Source organism: Myotis yumanensis, unplaced genomic scaffold, assembly GCF_028538775.1.
Source record: "Myotis yumanensis isolate MYYU_CA2020_CCGP unplaced genomic scaffold, mMyoYum1.0.hap1 SCAF_5, whole genome shotgun sequence".
Lineage (NCBI taxonomy): Eukaryota > Metazoa > Chordata > Mammalia > Chiroptera > Vespertilionidae > Myotis > Myotis yumanensis.
In genome coordinates, this window is record NW_027223756.1 from 34996643 (window position 1) to 35020517 (window position 23875).

A 23875-nucleotide genomic window follows, 5' to 3' on the forward strand; every position below is an offset into this window, starting at 1 on the left:
TCATAAACACACTTAAAAACTGTTCTTATAAATATTTCACTGTTTTATGTTTTTAAAGTGATGTTTTATTGATAGGTTTTTGGTTCGAGTGTCTTATTTGGAAATATATAATGAAGAGGTTCGTGACCTCTTGGGCAAGGATCAGACACAGAGGTTAGAGGTAAGGATAATTGAAATTGGAGTACTTTCCAAAGACCAATAATAGCTTCACCTTATCTATGCCTACCTCTATAGCCAGATATCCTACACTCTCGCCACCCTATCCTACTCCCACCCCTGTCCTGCTTCCTACTCTTTCCAGCCTACTTTATTCTTATTTCAGAATCCTTACATTTATTCTTTTCCTCCTACCCCAACCCAGATTGGCTACTTCCTGTTTCTTTAAGTCTTAGCTTAAACATCATCTTAGGGAAACTTATTCTGTCCCTGCTTCACCAGCATAAGTCTCTCTAATGTATTCTTATATTGTCTTATATTTTTTAATTGATGGCATTATCACAATGGAAATAAAATATTTTTTGTGTGTAATTATTTGTATGTTCTCCCTATAGATTTTCACTTCCACAAGTGTGGAGATTGTCTACCTTGTTTATCACTGTATACTCAATATCAAGCAGTGTCTCACAGATGTTTAATAAATAATTGTGTTAAATAACACATTTATTTACACATTATTTATATGTAGTGGATGTTCAATGTTCAATAAATAATACATAGATGTTCAATGAATAGATGTGAAAGAATTATGGATATATGTGTTAAGTCTTATGATTATTTTTCTTAGGTTAAAGAAAGACCTGATGTGGGAGTTTATATCAAAGATTTATCAGCTTATGTGGTAAATAATGCTGATGATATGGATAGAATTATGACACTGGGCCACAAAAATCGTAAGTGTAATTCATAATTTTGATTAAACATTTATGTGTTGAGTAGGCTGGTTTAGAATAAAAAACTGGTGTGACATTTTGTTCCACAAAGACTGGATTTTTAAGTTTCTTGAAAATCCTTTCTCTTTGATTATTTACTAGGTAGAGAGCATATATGGATGAAAGATATCACAGATTACTTTCTGTGCTGACCAAAATTTTGTTTCTTAGTACTAGTGCTATATTTTATATAGCTGTTTATTTGTTAGCTACAGTAATATTTGGTAACATTTATTGAGCACTTACAATGTAGGAAGTGCTTGTTCTAAGTGATTTATAAGAATGGTCTCTTTTATTTTTTATTTTTTTAAAATATATTTTATTGATTTTTCACAGTGAGGAAGCGAGAGGGATAGAGAGTCAGAAACATCAATGAGAGAGAAACATTGATCAGCTGCCTCCTGCACATCTCCTACTGGGGATGTGCCCGCAACCAAGGTACATGCCCTTGGCCGGAATCGAACCTGGGACCTTTCAGTCCGCAGGCCGACGCTCTATCCACTGAGCCAAACCGGTTAGGCCAGAATGGTCTCTTTTAATCTTCACAGTAGACTATGACAGTATTAAATTCCTATTTTATGATTGAGGAAACCAAGACTTACTTTAAATAGCTTGTCCAAGGTTATATACTACTTAATAAGTGGCAGAATGAATATCTTAATCTAACCATGAATCAGTATAACCAGGCATTATACTGCCACCCTTTTATTGACAGGAAAAGCAAAACAAAATTAAAGTGGTATTTTAAAAATGTATATTTTTATTGATTTCAGAGAGGAAGGGAGTGGGAGAGAGAGATAGAAACATCAAAGATGAGAGAGAATCATTGATCAGCTACCTCCTGCATGCCCAACCCTGGCATATGTTCTCACCAGAAATCGAACCGAAGTGGTATTTTCTTTTTTTTTTTTAGTAATTGTTTCAGGTTTTGTCTAAATAATAAAGAACTTCAGCAATATTTAATACACAGATGCCCCAGGCCTCATACTAGTGATGTTGCTAATAGCAATTAGAGATTAGAGATTAGAACATAGGAAGTAAACATGTTTCAAAGTTTTTTATGACTAGACTAAAAATCAAGGAAATTAAACAAATATTTAAAAAATCAATTGCAGCCCAGCCAGCATGGCTCAGTGGTTGAATGTCAACCTATGAACCAGGAGGTCACGGTTGATTCCCGCTCAGGGCACATGCCTGGATTGCAGGCTCGATTCCCAGTGTGGGGTGTACAGGGGACAGCCGATCAATGATTCTCTCCCATCATTGATGTTTCTGATTTTCTCTCCCTCTCCCTTATTCTCTGAAATCAATAAAAACATATTTAAAAAATCAATTGCATTCTTAAAAACCAAGTCGTAGAAAAAGACCAAATTTTAACAGGAAAATGAGCAAAAGATATGTACAAATATGTTATTCACAGAACTGTATACAGCAATAAGCATGTGAAAGGATGTTAATATTTGGTAACATTTATTGAGCACTTACTTTGTAGCAACTTCACAAATAATTAGGAAAATGCATATTAAAACAACAGTGGGAGATATTTTACCCATCAGTTTGGATGAAGGGATATATATATACAGGTTGGTGAGGCTGTACTGGTGATGAGATTATAAAATAGTACGGTTTTTTGAAGAGCAGTATAACAGTAACTGTTGAAATTAAAAAATGCATTTCTTTTGACATAGTGTTTCTAATTCTAGATATATATTTTAGAAAAATATATTTAAGTATAACAAATTTCTATTAAGACATTATTTGTGATAAAAAGTTTGACACAATCTAAATAACTATAAACAAAACATTGGTTATATAAATTATGGTACAAAAATACTGTAGACTATAATGAAGCTCTGAGAAAAACCACAATGAGTTTAATCTCCTTGTAGAGACCTGGAATATTTTCAAGATATATGTATTATTAAGTGAACAGCAAATTTCAGAATAGTATTACTACATCATCCCATTAATAAATTTGTAAAAAAGCCAAGTTATTAAACTATGTGTTTGGATAGTGTGCGTGTATGTGTGTGTGTCTGTATGTTCACATGTATGCATGTAAAATAGAAATGAAAGGATATTTAATAGGGGTTACTTTTAGGAAAGGGGAAGTAAGATTGGAAAAAAGGGATGTTGGGAGCTTTCATTGCTTTTTAAAAATATACTTTAAAATTTTTTGTCCCAGGAATATGTTCATGTACTGCTTATTTAATTTTTAAAATTTTTAACATAAGATTTCATTTATAGTAGTGACCAAAAGCTCCCATTAAGTACCTGAGAATTAGTTTAATAAAATGAAATAAAGATAAAGGGATTTGAAAACCTAAGATAGCAGAGAGGAAAATACTCTTAATAAATAGAGTCCGAGAATTGAATATTTAGTACAAATATTTAGCACAAAAGTTCCAACATAAAAATATAAACTTATCATATTGAAATATAGTAAAATAACTATCAAGAGAGAAATAGCAGAAGAGGAATATGGGACAATAAAAAACGCTATTATAAATAGATAAAAGAATCAATACAAATATAAACTTAGTTCCATTTGGTCATAGTATAGAAATAGTTAATTTTATACTTAAGAAAATAAGTCAGTCATCTCACAAACAGCCTGCCTAGCAACTAAAATGCAAATTTAAATTATTCCAGTATATTTACATGTGGGCATCCTTGTAAATTGGTTAATATTTTTGTAGAGCAGTGTTTTTAGCCTTTACACCAAATTCCTTTTCTTAAAAATTACATTTTTGAATAGGTAATTCATACGTATAGCGTAAAATTCAAAAGGCACAAAAGTATCCACTGAAAAACAAGTCTCTCTCCTACCCTTGTGTCTCAGTCACCTGGTTCCCATTCCTGGTGGCAACTTCTGTTAGTTTCTAATGTACCCTTTCTGATGTAGTCTGTGTGTTTTTAAAGAGAGCTTGTCCTCTTACTTTATTCACTTAACAATATTATCTTAGAGATCATTTCACATTAACACATACTTATCCTATATAATAAAAGGCTAATATGGAAATTGTCCCCTCAACTGGGAGTTTGACCAGGGGGTGAGGCCAGTCCTGCCAACTGTCCGAGGCCCCTCCCTTGGCCAGCCCAGCCCAATTGGCTCCAATGGGGCAGGCCAGCTGGACCCCACCCGTGCACCAATTCATGCATTGAGGCTCTAGTACATATATAAGCATTTTAAAAGAATGATGTAGTATTTCATTGCATGAATCTACATAATTTATCTAATCTTTTATTGATGGACTTTTGGGTTGTTTTCAATCTTTTGTTCTGAGCAATACTGCATTAAATATTCTTACATATACATGAGTTTATACACATGCAGGCATATTTATAGGATACATTTTTTCATATCCTCTTGAAAAGCATAAAAACATATTTTTTATTCCAAATAAATATTTGATAAAAATTAAAACTATGGAAATGTTTTTTGTTTTATTTCCATTATGACATGTCAATGTTTGGAGCATTGAGTCTACTTCTCTGCTGCAAGCTCTTCTCTCCCAGGGATTGTAAAGCTCAACATAGGTCACATTTAACAGCATGTCTGTTGCATTTCTTGGTTTTTATAACCAGATATGCAGAAAAATTACAATCAGAAATAGCTTGTTTTACTTACATTGCAAAAACAATAGGTACTAATAAGATTTTTTCAAATTACATGTTCTCTCTTCATCCAAATTGGAAAATACTGCTATAGTGTGATTTGATATCACATAACTATAAAATGATTTCTACTCTTTGACCTGGTAATTCCAGTTTGGAAAATACATCCCATGGAAATAATACTAAAGAAAGAGAGAGGTATCTGCTCAGAGATGCTCATTTTGTGTTCCTTATGAGGACCTAAAGTGGGAAACCATCCCAAATACTAGTATCTCTCAATAAGGGAACAGCAAAATCAAGGTTTAATAGTTCTCTATATTTTTTGAAGGAATTCATAATTTGATTTAAAAGAAAATAGAAAAATGTAGTATGAAGTCACAAGTCTTTGCTTTTATTTTTTTCCCCTAATTTTTTCTTTACCTTCTTTTGACTGGCTTTACTTTTTCTTTTTTTCAATTACAGTTTACTTTCAGTATTATATATTGGTTTCCAGTTGTACAGAGTAGTGGTTAGACAATCATATATTTTACATAGTTCTCCCCTTTGCCCCCCCCCCCATATTTCCAGTACCCAACTGGCACATACATAGTTATCACAATATTATTGACTATATTCCCTATGCTGTACATCCCTCTGACTATTTTGTAACTAGCAATTTGTGTTTAATTTCTTCACATCTTTCTCCCAGTCTCTCACTCCCCTCCCTCTGGCAGCCACCAGTCTGCTCTCTGTATCTGAGCCAGTTTCAATTTATTTTGTTCTTTAGATTCCACATATAAGTGAAATCATATGATATTTGTCTTTCGCTGACTGACTTATTTAGGCTTTACTTTTCTTTCTTTTTAAAAAAGATACATTTTTATTGATTTCAGAGAGGAAGGGAGAGGGAGAGACAGAGAGAGAGAAACACCAATGATGAGAGAGAACCATTTGATCGGCTGCCTCTTGAACGTCCCACACTGGAGATCGAACCCGCAACCCGAGCATGTGTCCTGACTGGGAATCCAACTGTGACATCCTGGTTCATAGGTTGACACTCAACCACTGAGCCACGCAGGCTGGGCTAGGCTTTCGTTTTCTGTATTAGTGCAATTTACATTCCAGTTATCTGACTTCAGTACAGCCATGTTAATAATTAATAATGTTTATATTTTAATGTTTAAATTCTAAAATCAAAGCTTGTGTGGATAAATTCTGCATGAATATATAGTAGGAAGATAATTTTGAAATTGGGTAAAATGCTTTTAAAATACTTAGGAATTTAAGGAAAAAAATAATACGTGTATTATAAAAAACAAAACACCTTTTTCTTTGTTTACAGAATATATTCATGTAAAATATTTATACCCACACAATACTTGGAATGGGTGCTTTTGTTTTATAGAAGAGGGATTATACTATATATTCCTCTCTTTTTGTTTCCCAGCTATATGTTATGAGTATCTTTCCATGTTACACCTTTTTTAAAAAAAATATATATTTTTATTGATTTCAGAGAGGAAGGGAGAGGGAAAGAGACATAGAAACATCAATAATGAGAGAGAATCATTGATTGGCTGCCTCCTACATGCCCCCTACTAGGGATCAAGTCCACAATGTAGGCATGTGCCCTTGACCAGGATCGAACCTGGGACCCTTTGGTCCGCAGGCCGATGCTCTATCCACTGAGCCAAACCGGCTAGGGCTACCTTATTTTTTTAACTCCATATTATGACTAGTCTGTAATGGATTAACCACTGTCCTGTGGTGGTTTCTAATCTCTTGCTGTTGTGAAATGCTGTGCCGAATATCCTGGCACCATCTAATGCATGTGTACAAGTATTTCTGTGAGTTAGATTCGCAGAACATAATATTTTTTTAGAGATAGCTGAAACAGCAATATTTTTTGAATTATTTACCATGTATTTTTATGTAAATTAGTTATTTTTGTAGCCAGTAATACTTCGGGTTAAAATTAATTACTTTGTCCTAAAATTACCTCTTTAGTATAAGAAATACTACAAATTATTTTGTTATTAACATAAATTGTCAGAAACTGCTAATAATGGCTAAACACATCTATGCTTTTATGGTTTAGCCAGGCTGTTTGATTTTTGGCTCTGGTAAAATTAAGTATTATAAACCATTCTGGATAGTTAATTTTTAAAGGTACTCCCTGTTATTATACCTTTTAAGAATTTCCATCCTTTATTCAAGGTTCTGTTGGTGCAACTAATATGAATGAGCATAGTTCCCGTTCCCATGCCATCTTTACAATTACCATAGAATGCAGTGAAAAAGGCGTTGATGGTAACATGCACGTCAGGATGGGGAAGCTCCATCTTGTAGATCTTGCTGTAAGTAATAGGCTACTACTTTAAAGAATAACTCTTGTAATTTTTTTAGTTTATAAATGAATAAAAATTCAAGTGAAAAGGTGTGATTTATATATGATTTTTAAGTTGTTAACTTGTGTATGTGTTTTGTTTACTATGGAATATTTCAAACCTGTACAAAAGTAGATAGAATAGTGTAATGATCTTCCATGTAACCATCACCCACTTCAACAATTACTGGTTCATGGCCAGTCCTGTTTCATCTCTCCTATTCCCCACTTCTCTTCTGGTATTATTCTGATGTGAATTCAAGATACAATATCAGATTCCTTTCCTGTTAAATTACTTTTTATTAATCTTTAAAAACAATATTCTGTATTTTTTATTTTAGCTTTATTTCTGTGTCTTTATTGCTAGGGTTCAGAAAGACAGGCAAAAACTGGAGCTACTGGACAGCGCCTCAAGGAAGCTACAAAAATCAATCTTTCACTTTCCACCCTTGGTAATGTAATTTCTGCCTTGGTTGATGGAAAAAGCACTCATGTGCCTTACCGTAATTCTAAATTGACTCGTCTTCTTCAGGATTCCTTAGGAGGAAATTCAAAGACCATGATGGTAAGACTTAATTGATGATATTATAGTTATCATCAGGCAACTTTTAGATTCCTGTTTATCCCTATAATAGATATGCATAACATTTTTTAAACTATTGATTTTTTTACTTTATTTGATTTTGTGGTTATTCTTTTTCTAGTATACCATGTATACAAGCCCATACTGTGTTACTTGGAAATACATGTGGTTATACTTACTCTCTCTTTCTTTTTTTAAATATATCTTATTGATTTCAGAGAAGAAGGGAGAGGGAAAGAGAGATAGAAACATCAATGATGAGAGAGAATCATTGAGTGGCTGCCTACTGCACATCCCCTACTGGGGATCAAGCCTGCAACCCAGGCATGTGCCCTGACAGGAATCGAATCTGGGACCCTTCAGTCCACAGGCTGACATTCTATCCACTGAGCCAAACCAGTTAGGGTCTTATTCTCTTTTTCAAGAAGATGAGAGTAGAAGTATGCTTTAGAAATTATTTTAGTTATCTTCGTAATGGTATTAATTTTAACTGTATCAGGTGTTACAATGTCTTGTTTTGTATTCCTAATTCAACAGTGTGCAAATATTGGACCAGCAGATTACAATTATGATGAAACTATTAGTACATTACGGTACGCTAACCGTGCTAAGAATATTAAAAATAAAGCTAGAATTAATGAAGATCCAAAGGATGCTTTACTTCGTCAGTTTCAGAAAGAAATAGAAGAACTGAAAAAAAAGCTTGAGGAAGGTAACTTTTCCCCAAAATGTTGATCTTAATGTTGGCTAAAAATATGTTGCTTCACCACTAAGTGTACTAATAAAAACCACCTATTAAAAATTCTTTGCACCTCTAACATTGATATTTAAAGGAATATTTCTGCTTGCTCACTTGATACATACTTTAGCATTTTCATATTAAGTAAGCTCAAGTAAATGTATATAATGTTTGTATATGTGATTTAAAAACTTTACTTAATTTAAACCTCTATCTTAATCCCAATGACCTTTTGTAGATTTGATATGACCACTTATTAAAGAATTAATTTTTATTTGTCTCTGTGTAAGAGCAAATACTACCGTTTATTTATTTAAAATATTTATTTATTTATTTATTTATTTTTGTTCAGTAGTCAAGAGTCTTTATTAGACAGGAGGTGGGACTTCCATCTCAGAGGAATCTCAGCTCAGACGACACAGGAGGAACCGGGATGGGATGGGACGGGAGCAAGGGCGAAGCCAAGTGTTATCCCAGGGGCTCCGGGTGCAGTGGGCTGTGCGGGCTGGAGGCTGGGGTCTCCCCACTTCCATCCCCCTCAAAGGGAGGAGGCAGTCAACTTAGTAGAATTTAGCCTCATCTTTCAGTCAATCCAGGAAGGCTTCTTAGAGGAAACCCAGGCCAACTGGTGAAGCAGGTTCTCCTTTTTGGTACAGGCAAGTAGGTGCCTGATCAAGGCCAGTTCCTTCCTTCCTGGGGTGTGGGGAGCTGTGCCCAGGAAAGGGTACAGTGAGGGGCTGCCAGAAACCAGGAGTCCGACGCACAGCTGTGGGGGTCAGTCCTTTCCTGCCCATCTGGGGCTGGGAGCCAGCAGCTTGGAGGCCCCCACAGTTCACTTCTCCAAGGGCTTTAAAACCTTTCAAATCAGTCAGGTCAAGCCAAGGGTTAGAGAACTGGTGCGTCAGCAGTACAGATCTTGGGTAGACATTGGGAAGGACTTCCCAAGATAGAAATAAGCAAGATCATAGAATTTCATCGAGCCCAAGGTGCCCATCCATGCTCTCAGGCGCTGTCCTTTCGGGCCCTTCCCGCCCATAGAGCGCCTCCGCCCTGGGTCCTGGGTGCCAGGGCTCAGCAGGCGCCTGGGCGGGGTCACCCACCCAGCCTCGGGGGAGCGGAGGTGAGCCGGGAAGAGCACACCTCACCTCCCCAGACCGCCTCAGCCTCTGCCGCGGCTCTCTATACCATATATTTAGATGACTATGACCAGAGTTCCTTGTGATAGGTGTCAGTCACTGTCTGAAGTACAGAAAGCTATCACCAAGTTTACTATAAGTAAAATTCACTGCATAGTCTTCAAATAGCTTTCATACTTAAATTTGAACATGAGGTTCTCTTTTGTAAATTCTTTCCTAATATTAGAAGGTTAGCTAGTTTGAAGACCTTATTCATGTGGTTGAGAAATTTACCATCACTAAGTGCCCAGTGACTTCCTGTACCTTCATGCTAAGCACCGATTGGCATAGGGCTCCTTTGCATACCAGGTACACCAGAGGGCTTTGAAACTGCCTCTTTTCAGTCTGTGGGAAAACTGGTTAGATCAGATGTGAAATCAAGAGATGCCAACATCACAAATGTTTGGAGAAGGTGCTGATTCAGTACACTTGAGTAAGATTATTGAGGAAAAGCAGTTGTAATTGACCTGCCTCTTAGATAATGAAATTTGGTGTTTTAAGTGTGACCACTAGGTGGTATTTATAGTCAGTATATTTTAAAATTTTTAAATTTCTTAGATTTGTTAATGTTGAGTATACCTTTATTTTGCTGACTTATCTTTTTTACATTTATTTATTGTGGTAAAATATACATAACATACAATTTACCATTTTAACTGTTTTTAAGTATATTAAATAAGTTCACATTGTTCTGCAACCATTACCATCATCCATCTCTAACTTTATAGTCATCCCAAAATGAAACTCTGTACCCATTAAACACTAACTCCCCATCACCTTTTCTCCCTCAGCACCTGGTAGCCACTATTTTACTTTCTATCTCTGAATTGACTATTCTAGGTACCACATATAAGTAAAATCATATAATATGTGTCCTTTTGTGCCTGGCTTATTTTATTTAGCACGATATCCTCAAGGTTCACCCATATTGTAGCATGTATCAGAATTTCCTTCCTTTTTAAGGCTGAATAATATTCTGTTGTATGTATATACCACATTTTTAAAAAAAAAATGTTTTGATTTTTTTTAAAGGGAGAGGGAGAGGGAGAAACATTGATGTGAGAGAAACATTGATCAGTTGCCTTCTGTATGCACCCCAACCCGGGATCAAACCTGAAACCTGGGCATGTGCCCTGACTGGGAATCAAACTGGAGACCTTTTGGTGCATGGAAATATGCTCAACCATCTGAGCTTCACCGGCTAGGGCTATTCCACATTTTGTTTATTCATTTTATCTGTCGATGGGCACTGGGTGGCTTCTGACTTTTGACTGTTGTGGATAATGCTGTTATGAATGTGGGTATACAAATACCTGTTCAAGTCCTGATTTCAATTTTTTTGGGCATATACCCAGAATTAGAATTGCTGGATCATATGGAAATGCTAATTTTATTTTTAACACATTTCATTTTATTTATGCTCCTAGGACATTTGTTTTTGTAGGACAGTTGACAGAGTTTTATAATCTGGTTAATAGAATTGATCAGAAGAACAATAAAAAGTAGGCAAAAATATTTAAAAATTACTTTTTTAACTTTTTATTTTGAAATAATTTTAGACTTATAGAAAACTTGCAAATATAGCGAGAGTTCCTATATACCCATCACCCAGCTTCCCCTGATGTTAATATCCTATATAATAAAAGCCTAATATGCTTAGTGTCCAACCGCTCATTCGACCAGTCGCTATGACACGCACTGACCACCAGGGGGCAGGCGCTCCAACCGGTAGGTTAGCTTGCTTCACTCGTCCTCGAGCCCTCCCTTGGTTCCTCCCCAGCGGGCCAATCTCCCAGTCCCTCCCCGTCCTCTAAAATATTTCTTCTAATTAATTTCAATGTGCATGAATCCATCCACCTGGCCTCTAGTCTTAACATAATCATAGAACAGTTAATGAAACAAGGTAATTTACATTGATACAAACTTAACTAATCTAAAGATCTTAAAAATTTTTTAGGCCCTACCAGTAAAACAGTTTTATTTCATTTTAAAATAGTCATTTATGTGAAGATCTTATTTAAATTTTGACAGTTTTCCCTCTCATGCCTTTTTTCTCTAGTCCAGTATCTAATCTAGGATCACACTGTGCATTTAGTTGTCTTTTTAATTTCATCCAGTCTCCAGTTCCTCAGTCTCTTTTTGTCTTTCATGCTCTTAACACTTTAGAAGAGTACTGGTCATATATTTGTAAAATGTTCCTCAATTTGGGTTTGTCAGTAGTTCTCTCATAATTATTCTGCAAGGTTTCTATACTATAAATCTACTACTTACTTTATTTTCTCCTTTATAACTAATATGCATCTGTAGGGAGCTACTTTGAGACTATACAAAGCTCCTGATTCTTAAACTTTCTCCCACTGATTGTAGCATCCATCAAGGGTTCTTGCCTGAAACAGTAACTCTATGGCATTTGGTCATTGGTGACTTTCTTTCCATCATTTCTTCTGATGTTTAGTGTTTGGAATTCTGTTGTATGGAAGAATGCTCCCTTCTCCTTCACTATTTATTTATTCAGTTATTTATATGCTAGTGGCCCTGTGCACGAATCCGTGTGAGAGTAGCTCGCTGCTGCTTGCCTCAGCTAGCTGCCCTGTCCACTGCTGCTCTCCGCCTGCTGCCCCGCCCTCCTGTAGCTCTCCACTGCTCTTAGCTCACTGCCCCACCCTCCTGCTGATTGGTCATTACGCGTCACGGCGTAATGACCATTTGCATATTACCTCTGTATTATATAGGATGTCAGTATGGATATTTGTGGTTTATGATACAGTAATAATATATATTTTATTGCTCAAATTGTTCCAGCTTTGGCCATTAGGAACTCCTACAGAGTTGTTCCTATATCCTTTCAGTATGGTCCCATTAGTTTTTTTGTTTACTTAGCACTTCCTTATTTTCTGACACCACAGGTGTTTTGGGCTCATTTTGTATTTTCTCTATCCCAGCCTAAAAATCAGTTATTTCTCCCTGGTTCCTTTCATTGGAGAATGGTATTTAGAAACCAGAATTTCAGCATTAGGTGTGTTCATTGCTACTGAGGTGTCATTGTTTCTGGGCCTAAAGAACAAAACATTTTTATAAAAAATATATATTTTATTGATTTTTTACGGAGAGGAAGGGAGAGGGATAGAGAGTTAGAAACATCAATGAGAGAGAAGCATCAATCAGCTGCCTCCTGCACATCCCCTACTGGGGATGTGCCTGCAACCAAGGTACAAGCCCTTGACCGGAATCAAACCTGGGACACTTCAGTCCCCAGTCCGACGCTCTATCCAGTGAGCCAAACCAGCTAGGGCCAAAATATTTTTTAATGAATTCCTTCTCCGAAGACTCTGTGATCTCTTTCCATCCTTTATTTACAGGTTCAAGTATTATATTATTGTGATTAGTGTATATTTTACTTTTTCTTCCAATTACTTTTGTTTTCTTAGACATTTCATATATGGATAGTGGTATTTTTAAATAACTATTTTACTGTAATATAGTACTCACCTTCATTAATATTAGTTTGATTATTACCTTTTATTTGATTTTTGGGTTTTTTTAAGTTAACAAACTCTTTGTACAAATAAGTCCTTTTGAAATATTTCTTGTGATGTAGTTCTAAAAGTGGAATCACTATGTTAGATGACAGTTTATGGCTCTTAAGAAATATGCAGGTTGAGTGAATTATTTAAAATCTTAAACAGAAAACTGAAGAGAAAATGCTCCTTCAAAGTGATAACATTTTTAAAAGACTGAAATAATTGTAACATGTAATTTTATATATATTTAGAACTGTACTTTATTTAATTTAAATGGATAAGAATTTAACTTCTCTTTAGGAAATTTAAAAATAAAGTCTGTGTGTATATCATATCTATTTCTGAAGTTAGCATATCTGATATGCTGTTTAGGAATTTTAATGCAAGGTTTGTTTAGAGCAACAAAAACTTAATGGAATAAGTGATGTAGGCATTTTCTATATAGCCAATGACCTGGTGTGGAATAAAAATCATTGTAATAAATTTGTATTCAAGGGGAAGAAATATCAGGCTCTGATATCAGTGGGTCAGAAGAGGATGATGATGAAGAAGGTGAGGTTGGAGAAGATGGAGAGAAAAGGAAAAAAAGAAGGGGTAAGTTCTTTTTAGTTCTAGAAATTACCTTAGATTGCTACTTAATGATGGCTTAACATTCTCAAGGAAGTTGAGTGCATGCTTTTTATTTTGCCATTTTTAGTTACGGTAGCAAGTCAAACAGGAAGTATGACATATACCTGGTTAACTTTTTATTATTATTTTCTGTATTATTTTTCCTCCTGTACTTCTCTGTTTATAGCTGAATTAGAATACCATATATTCTGTTTTTATTTTAAAATTTAGAATTGTAAGTCAGTGATAGTGGATATACTATTTTATAATTTCATGTAAGGTTTCAATTTTATGTGGGGACTTTTATGTACGTTATGAACCTAAACTTTTTAGGAACTTAGGATAATGTGGAGTTTTTCTCGGCATAATTAGGCTTTCAAAGTCATTGAATTTTTAAATAAATTTGTATAAGGATTCTAATTTTTCAATTGGATTTTTTCTTTATAAAATGTACTTTCATTCTCACCCTGTTATGTGCCATTTATTGCCAAGTACAAATTAACATTGTTTATTGTGATAAAGATATGGATAACATGCAAAAGAGAGAGACATGTTAAATGGCCTACATTAAAAATTTTTTACCCTAAATGTTTGTTTATTTTGGAACTCTCTTCCATTAACATGGGTCATTGTTTTCAAGCTGGTGCATATTTTGCTTGTCTAATTAAAATTATCGTAATCAGGACAAGATGTTCAAGTGCACATCTTTTGCCATAGCTGCCTGCACCCACCCTTTAGGGAGATGGGGGTCATTAAAGTAAACTTAACATTGAAAAAAAAAATGATCTTGCTGAAAATAAACCCGTTACTGCTTGATCAGGACTCCAAAATACACAAATGATAAAGATTTTATAACTTCAAAAGACAGGAAAAGCATGATTTAGAGCAGGAGTTGGCAAAATATAGTCTGCTGGCCAAATTCAGCCTACCACATGTTTTTGTAAATGAAATTTTATTAAACAGCCATGCTTATTTGTTTATATGTTGTCTATGACTGGCTGCTTTCACATGGGACTATGGCTCTCAAAATCTAAACACTTATTATCTGTACCTTTACAGAAAATGTTTGCCAAACCCTGACTTAGAGAATCACTTTTGTGTGCATACCTGTTTCTTATTTATTGACTTGAGAGAGAGAGAGAGAGAGAGAGAGAGAGAGAAAGAGAAACAGAGAAACATCTGTGTGAGACAGAAATGTGAATCCCTTGCCTCCCTAACATCTCCCGACCAGTCATTGAACCTGCAACCTGGGCATGTACCCTGACAGGGAATTGAACCAGGACCTTTTGGTGCACAAGACAGGGCTCAAACAACTGAGCCCCACTCACCAGCCCATACATGTTTTTCACAAAATAAATTATTCAAAGCTAAAGCAGATAATAGATTTATTAAAAATAAAATTTTAAATAGCAAAAAATATTTAATAGTAAAATACCTTCCTTTCAGGCTTAGAAATTTTAAAATGTTCAGTGAGCGTTTCAAAGTTTGACCATGAAACCTTAAAACATACATAATTATGTCTATATCTAATAGTGTGATGTTTTAAAGGAGAATGAGTGAAATTGGAGACAAACCATCCTGTCTATAATGTAAGGCAATTTGTCATTTTATAAGTTTAATTATACATGACTTCAAATCTTAAAACTCAGTTCCTTTAACTTATCAACCTAAATAGTTTAAATAAACTTAAATGTCACCAAATGACTTACTGATTTTTTTATTCTTGTCATTCCAACCCTCTGAATTACTGTGTTTTAGGTGAATAGTGGGGTTTGCCCACAGTAGATGCTTAAAGGAATACAGTTTCTAATTCTGCATGGCTTTGATAGTAGAGCATATTGGCTAGACTCCCAAGACTGGTTTTGAGGGAAAGTAAGTTTTGGTTCTTTAATACAAAGCTTGATTGTCTTTTACAATTCTTTCTCTGGAACTGAATTTTTCTGTATATGTATTCCTTTTCTTGTTTCCTTTTTCTTTGGTTCCCGTTGGGCTCATTTCTTTGTCTTCCAGGCAGTAGCAGCAGCAGTAGTTCAGACTCCACATGTTCTGTCATAGAGAAACCTCTGGATAAGTTCTTGCCTAGTGAGTGGTAGCTCTTAAGTTCTCTAACAGAGCTTTGGCTTTTTCATAACCCGTGGGCTTCATTTGAGGAATGCTGCACTGCTCCCTGTCATGACTTAAAGAATACATGTTGGACTTCTCAGTAAACAAAGCATGTGATGACCTCCCCCCTCATTGCTTCCAGTAACCTATAATTGTTAAAACATACACTTAAATTTATGTTTGAGACAATGGAAGAGAGATTCATGCTTTTGCAATTGAGATAATGTAAAGAGAGCTAGTAAGCTGTATAAAAGAATACTTCTTACGGTTCCTTTTCATGTTTCATGGTTTCATGACAGATTTCTAATCCTTGTGTTAGTATAATGGACATGTAGTCACAAATCCTGACTTTCTAAAACTCAGGATGAAATACAGTGCCAATTATAACATGTCTTACAGTTTATAAAGGTTTTAGGCTTTGGTGTTTTAATCTTAGGGTAGCTTAAGAGTGAAAGCACCCAAATAAATAAATAAAAAGTAAAATTTGAAGCAAGTGAAGATAAATTGAATAGTACTAGTATTTTATATCAAATGGCCATTTATCTCTATATCTAAATTACCTGATTGATTTTAAGAAATTTTCTAATGTATGATTATAGAAATCAAATCCACAAGAAATTGTTTATGCATTACCTGTTGATTTATTTCAAACCTAAAGACTTTTTCTTAAACCTTAATTATTTATATTTCATTTTCAGAAGAAAAGGGAATTGATGCTTTCTTGTACTAGCTTTCAGCTTACTGTCTTTTAAAGCATTATCTATATACTTACCTTTAGAAACCAATAGCAAAAACATTTGATTATTGTTCTTATGCCTTGAGCTTTCTAGAGAAAGAATTCCAAGAATATTAGGAATTGTATTCTCTATGGACAATTCTTAAATTTTACCAAAAACAGTTAATTTCAGAGGATAACATAAAATACATGACATTGCTTTAGAAACCATATAGAGGTATTATTTTGTATTATAAACTCTGAAATACAAGAAAATATCTGAGTGGGAGGCATTAATTTTCTGTTTTAAAATTTATCTTAATCCTTCAAGACTAGTTATATGAAAGTCTATTATGAAATGAGTTGTACTTTGTTCAGTTCAAGCGGCTTGTGCACCTGGCACATAACATTAAGTTCTTTATTTGTGATGTGGGTGTACTGATGAAGTACAGAGATGGTTGTCCCAGCATGATTGCTATGTGTAACTTGTATGTACTTTCCCTTTAAAAAATATGAATGGCCTTTTTATTTAGGTGTTCTTTGCTTGAATCATCAATTGATTATTTAGTTCTATAGAATCATTGTAATTATCCTTAATGAGCCACTAATAGATTGAATGCAAGTTTGTTATTTACAGGTGTACTTCACTTTATGTAATAAATGTTTTTGGTGTGTATGTTTCTTTTCCTGAAAAAATTGCCCTTAAATCAAGTTGGGAAATCAAATGTATTGAGAGAGATCTTGCTTTTTAAAAGAATTCTTCATTAAATCCTTTTGTTAATTAAATCATTATTGCAAATTGCTATAATCTAATTTGGGGTTGGATTTTCTTAAAGGGAGGCACACCTGTAACAGTTCCTTACATTGGAAGAACATTGAATTGGGAAATTTTGAAAATGGACAGTGTGAATTTTGCTGCTTTTAACATACTAAATTGGCTTAATTTTCTGTTTTGCTCTTTTAGAATACTTCTCAGGTCTTAGCAGTTTCCCAATTCCATGTCTACTGTTATTATACCCACATGGTGCTGAACTGTTATATTTGCAGGAGTTTGGGAGTCTGAGCTCTTGACATTGAATTGAATTGTAGTATTAGACGAAATTAATCTTCCTATTATCTTTGCTTAAATTACATCTCTGATTGTGTTGAATATGCTTTACTTTTTACATAAAACTGCTCTTTCAGTTTTGATAGTGATTTGATTTTTTTCTATACTTATACTATAAATAAATGCTATTATACATTTTTCTTTGTTTTACATAAGAAATAATGTTTTTCTTTTTTTCCTCTTCATCTCTGTGCATATGCTTCCTGTCTACGATTTGCTTACTACTTCTTATTGAAAGATCAAGCAGGTTGGTGTGATTGATATGCACTCCCCGTGGTACAATTATTTAAACTATAAAGAACTTTGTCATTTAACTATATTACATTTTTTAAAAAATTTAATGATTTTTTAACAAGGTAAGTATCCACCTTTTGTATTTAAAAAATCTTTCAACTTTAGCTTTAAAAAAAACTTCCATTTTTTTTCTAAATAATTTTTTAAAAATTTATTTCCGTTTTTATTGACTTAAATATTAGGAACATTTTTTTATTTCCAAAAGATCTTCTTAGCAGAACAATTCAGAAGTATTAGATTGACAGTGACAGACACACAGGATGTGCTAGACCTAAATAACAGCAGAGATAAAAATAATGTATCACCAGAACTAGATGGCATAATCTTTTTTCCTAAAATTTTACAAGACCCATTAAGCCAAATTTTGGAAATACAAATATAAATGATTTCAGGCATTTTTTTCTTTTCTTTTTTTTTTTTTAAGTGAGGAATCAGATGCTTGGTTATTTATGCCCATGGGTGTTCATATAGTGAAAATGAAATTCAATTAACACTTTTCTGAGATTCTTCCTTTTAACTGTACCTTGCCAATGTCCCCCTTCACAGTTTTGGATAGAGCACATGGCACAGGGCAATTGAAAATATATTTATCTGAAAGTTTGTGCTGAATTCTGTTATGCAGTATTAGAAGCATTTTTTTGTTTGGTTGGTTTTGTTGAATGAAATTTTAAAAAATTAATGTAAAAGTGACTGTTAGTGATTTCATGTTTTCAAGCGCCTGGTTAGAAGAGTTGGTACATATCTACATTTAGCTTTAAATATTATTTGAAGAGAAATATAATGATTTATTGGAGTAATTCTGGCAATAATATATTGCAAAATTTTAGATTTTTGAAACTGAACCTAGCTATATATACATGGTTATTTTTGTGAAAATGTTACAAGAGCACAATAAGATCTTTGTTGCTAAAAATCAGTTTGAAAATATTACCTGAATGATTTTTAATAACTAATGCAATTTAATTATAGTAATAATTCATCAGTAGGCATGTGCTTTTGTATTTCTAAATATAAAATATTTTTATTCTATTGCCTCTTAATGGGCTTGGAAACTATATGGTGGTTTTGTGTGTGTGTGTGTGTGTGTGTGTGTGTGTGTGTGTGTGTTTAACATATTATTATTGATTTCAGAAAGGAAGGGGGAGGAGGGGAGAGAAACATCAATGATGAGAGAGAATCATTGATCAGCTGCCTCCTGCACGTCCCCTCCTGGGGATCGGCCTGCAACCCGGGCATGTGCCCTTGACCGGAATCATACCGGGATCGTCAGTCTGCAGGCTGATGCTCTATCCACTGAGCCAAACCGGCAAGGGTGGAAACTATATGCTTTTAACTGTTGACAATTAGAAGCCTGAAGGCCTAAAAAAATTAATGTACATATATTGACCAGATCATTTCTTTTATAACATTAAATCCATGTCTTCACACATACAGGATTGTTGTTTTCTCCCCTTAACATATTTGCTGTGTTTTTTTTAAAATTGAAATTCTGAGGTAGAAAGGAAGCTATAATTTATTATGCATGCCACTTACATTATACCTGCACCTACACTTTTCCCCCTCAAATTTCTAAGAAATAGTATATCAATGGAAAATTCTTTGGGAATAGGGATTAGATTACTTTTCTAAATTATCTTTTAATAGTGTTATTCAGAACATTCAATACAGGTGACTGTGCCAAAGAAGCCAATAGAATCAGGTCTACATCCTGACTTTTGGAATGCAATGAATCACACCATACCAGAGCATGAATTTGGATCGGTGCTTTTATTTAATCTTTTATTTAACTTATTTGTTTCATGGCTTAAGTTTGCTTCAGACATATATTTATTTAGAAATGAAGGGTAATATATTTTAAATTAAACCCTTGGGTTTTTTACTATAATTTTATCCTAAAGAATTGAAGCCTATGCATGATTCTTTGTCTCATGGTTTCCGAAAGAATATATTCAGATAATATCTATCTCCATCATCATTATTTTTCAGTTCCTTTTCCTTCTTAGCAGGAGGGGTTATTTTGGGTGGAGACATTAACAACTGAGAAAGTCTTCTGGTTTACACTCTTCTGTGGTCCTTGGGAAAGAAGTTAAAAATACAGAAAGCTCTCAGGAGAGCCTCAGGCCAATTCTGTGAAAAGTTTGATCATTTTTCTGAAGGAAAGTGTGTTTCAAAGAAAGTATATTTATTACCAGAAATGAAAGATCTTTGACTCAGTTTCATAAGCAGCTTAATATGCTAGTTTTATTTTTTCTCTTTGATTTTGCATTTCAACTTAATGATTTTGAAATTCTTTCAATAAACTTTTGTTGTTGTTAATCGTCACCCAAGGATATTTTCCCATTGATTTTTAGAGATAGTGGAAGGGAGGGGGAGAGACAGAGTGAGAAACATCGATGTGAGAGACACGTAGATTGAGTGCCTCCTGCATGGCCCCAACCAGGGCCGGGTGGAGCCTGCAACTGAGGTATGTTCCCTTGACGAATCGCACTGGGGACCCTTCAGCCAGAGCCGACACTCTATCCACTGAGCCAAACAGGCTAGGGCTCATTCAATAAACGTTTATTGAATATTTACAACACTCAATTTAGCACTTTTATTCATACTATTATTTGTATATTAAGCACTCTACTTACTAGAATTATCATCAAAGTAATCAATTGGAAACTGTGTTTCCAGCTTGATTATTTTGTAATATTTCTACTTATACTTAATATTTGGACTTAATGTGACAGATTTAGGGTCCTGTGTTTGATATAATAATGAGTTATTTTAGTTTTTCATTTAAAATATGACATCATGACAGCTCAGCAACTATAAAATGCCTGGTTAATTACTATGTAACTGTTATATAATTAGTATAGACTTTTTTCCTTTAAAAGCATACCATGAAATAAAATATTTTCCAGTAATTTTATTAAACAAAATTTTATAAATACTCTGAAGACATATACTAAAAACTACTTGGTATAAGTTCTGACTGATATTTTTTTTTTTAATTTTTTTAAAAAATATATATTTTATTGATTTTTTTACAGAGAGGAAGGGAGAGGGATAGAGAGTTAGAAACATCGATGAGAGAGAAACATTGACCAGCTGCCTCCTGCACACCTCCCACTGGGGATGTGCCCGCAACCAAGGTACATGCCCTTGACCGGAATCGAACCTGGGACCTTTCAGTCCGCAGGCCGACGCTCTATCCACTGAGCCAAACCGGTTTTGGCTCTGACTGATATTTTTATCTGTTCATTTTATACATATATGTGACTTTTATTTATTTATTTAAATAAATTATAGGGAAGTATTTTGGGAAGCCACTTTATTTTGTATCTGGTTATCAGAAAAAAGTAACTAAATAATCATACTGCTTTTCCCACCATATATGTTATTTTGAGACACACAGATCTGTGTTTTTTTGTTTGTTTGCTTTGGCTTTCCTGTTAATCTTTCTCTTTTTTTTCCCTGCTCATCTGTTTTGCTCCTCTTTTACTTACTTTTGTCCTAATCATTGCACATTTGGAAAACAGTTTGAATTTAGCAATTAGTTTAAAAGTTCTTCTAAGAACATAAAATAAATTATTCATTTGATTTCCTTAAAAAGTTAATATTTGATCTCATATTACTGAGGAATGTACCTTTTATAAAAATGAAGAGAATCTACTAGTATACTGGTCTGAAACATTGACTCTAAAGTGATTGTTGGATAATTGAATGACTCAAACAGGTAAAAAGAAAGTTTCCCCTGATAAGATGGTTGAAATGCAAGCAAAAATTGATGAAGAGAGAAAAGCACTTGAAACAAAGCTTGACATGGAAGAAGAAGAAAGAAACAAGGCTAGGGCTGAATTAGAGAAACGGGAAAAGGATCTTCTTAAGGCCCAGTGAGTATTACTGAATTGATGTAGATTTGTGTTTTATTGTATTTTTCCGAGGACTTATGTATAAGGAAAAAAATTGAATAATAATTAAAAGCTTGATTTTTATCTCCAGAGTAGCTATTTTTGGATAGACGGTTTCATTGTGTATGTTGTATTTCTGAAAATTATGTTTTGATTATTTCCTCTCTTTGTGAGAGGAAAAAATTTTAAGTGAATTTGAATTAGTTATAGATCAAATCATACAGTAATGAATTATCCAGTAGTATAATTTGATAGAGATGTTGCATAACCATATTCCTATTTTGAAATTTTGCATCCAAACTCATTAAATTTTGGTAAATGATATTGGTACAATAGTAGATAATCAATGAATATAGAGTATTCTCATTTTAATCAACAGACAAGAGCATCAGTCTTTGCTAGAGAAATTATCCGCACTGGAGAAGAAGGTAATTGTTGGTGGTGTTGATTTATTGGCGAAAGCTGAGGAACAAGAGAAACTTCTTGAAGAATCTAATATGGAACTGGAAGAAAGGAGGAAAAGAGCAGAGCAACTTCGAAGAGAATTGGAGGAAAAAGAGGTATCTTTTTGGTTCTGGTTGACATTTTTTTTCTAGTGAAAAGCTAAATATAATTTTAATAACATTTTAAAGCAGACCCGTGGGTTGCTTTGAAGATGGCTGCTAAACATTATTATTTGTTAAATATGCATATAAGCACAACCAACAGACGCAAGACACTGGGGGCGAGGAGGCGAGGGCAAGTGGCGGGGGGAGGGGAGGCCGGGGAGAGGTAAGTGGGGGCGGGGGGGGGGGGGGGAAGAGACATATGTACTATTTGTAATACCTTAAACAATAAAATTTTAAAAATAAATTTGTGATTTAAAGAATAAATTATTCTGAAGTTTATCAATTTTTCTCATAGCAAGAACGCTTGGATATTGAAGAAAAATATACCAGTTTGCAAGAGGAAGCACAGGGAAAGACCAAAAAATTAAAGAAAGTTTGGACTATGCTGATGGCTGCAAAGTCAGAGGTTGGTCTCTTAGAAATTACCTACTAATGTAGTTCTGAATTAAAAAAAAAATAATTATTTTATTAAGTATGATTAAGAATCCGAAAGGAATCATGTGTGCTTACAATTTTAAAGAAATAAAAATTTATCCTTGATGTGCAGTTTTTAATTTTAGCTCTTAAATTAAATTTCTAACCTTAACTAATAATGTGAAAAAGACATGTGAGGCCCTGGCCAATGTGGCTCAGTTGGTTGGAGCATTGTCCTGTATATCAAAAGGTGGTGGGTTTGATTTCCTGTCAGGGTGCGTACAAGAGACAACTGGTTGATGTTTCTCTCTCACATCGATGTTTCTCTCTCTCTCTCTCTCTCTCTCTCTCTTTCAAATAAAATACAATTAAATAAATAAGACATTGTTAGTGTCATTCTGTCCATTGTTTTAGTGAAAGAACTGGGTAAGCTTTTACAGGGTTTCTATGTCAAATTGAACTATTTTGTATTTAAAATCTTGTTTGTCCTTAATATTTTCACATAGATGGCTGATCTCCAACAAGAACATCAGAGGGAAATTGAAGGCCTATTGGAGAACATTCGACAACTTAGCCGGGAGCTTCGGCTTCAGATGCTCGTTATTGATAACTTTATACCTCAGGATTACCAGGTAAGAGGAAAGTTCTCTGACCTAGATATTAGGTCACTTGGCTGGGGTTAAGAAATAAGGAAATATAATTTGTCATTTAATTGGTGGTAAATACTTACATTTCAGTTGTTTGACGATAAAATTTTCTTGAACCAATGCCATAACATTTCACTTTAGCTCTTAACTTTTCTTAGTACATAATTCTGTTTGAGTATCTAAGTATCTAAATAAGAACTTCTCAGTCCTTTAGAGAAATCCAGATTCATTTATAGAAGGTGCTTAAATAACATTGTTTTGGTCATCGTTGTTATATCATTGATGAGAAGAAGAAAAAAATTGATTCCCAGCCAGGGCCACTGTCTGTATGGAGTTGGCATGTTTACCTCATGTTTGTATGGGTTTTCTCTGGGTCTTCAGGTTTTCCCCCACATCCCAAAGATGTGCACATGAAGTGAACGGCATGTCTGCATTGCCCCAGTCTGAGTGAGCGTATGTGTGTGTGGTGAGCCCTGTGATGGAAGGGCGTCCTGAACAGGGCTGCTTTTCGCCTCGTACTCTCAGCTGCTTGGACAAGCTCCAACATCCAG

At 34.4% G+C, this 23875-nt stretch overlaps 1 protein-coding gene across 4 annotated transcripts in view; it reads left to right on the top strand.

Annotated features, from left to right (window-relative positions):
• KIF3A (kinesin family member 3A) overlaps window positions 1-23875 on the top strand; it is a 39063-nt gene that overhangs the window by 10368 nt on the left and 4820 nt on the right. For 3 of the 4 annotated variants that reach the window (XM_070415023.1, XM_070415021.1, XM_070415022.1), the window contains exons 4-13: window positions 76-160; window positions 785-890; window positions 6744-6883; window positions 7280-7477; window positions 8033-8207; window positions 13426-13524; window positions 21481-21637; window positions 22035-22215; window positions 22559-22669; window positions 23184-23309. In XM_070415023.1, the coding sequence (XP_070271124.1) occupies window positions 76-160; window positions 785-890; window positions 6744-6883; window positions 7280-7477; window positions 8033-8207; window positions 13426-13524; window positions 21481-21637; window positions 22035-22215; window positions 22559-22669; window positions 23184-23309 (1378 nt within the window). Of the gene's footprint in view, window positions 1-75; window positions 161-784; window positions 891-6743; window positions 6884-7279; window positions 7478-8032; window positions 8208-13425; window positions 13525-15549; window positions 15622-17703; window positions 17713-21480; window positions 21638-22034; window positions 22216-22558; window positions 22670-23183; window positions 23310-23875 lie in introns of all 4 variants that reach the window. The other variant, XM_070415024.1, reaches the window with a different exon arrangement.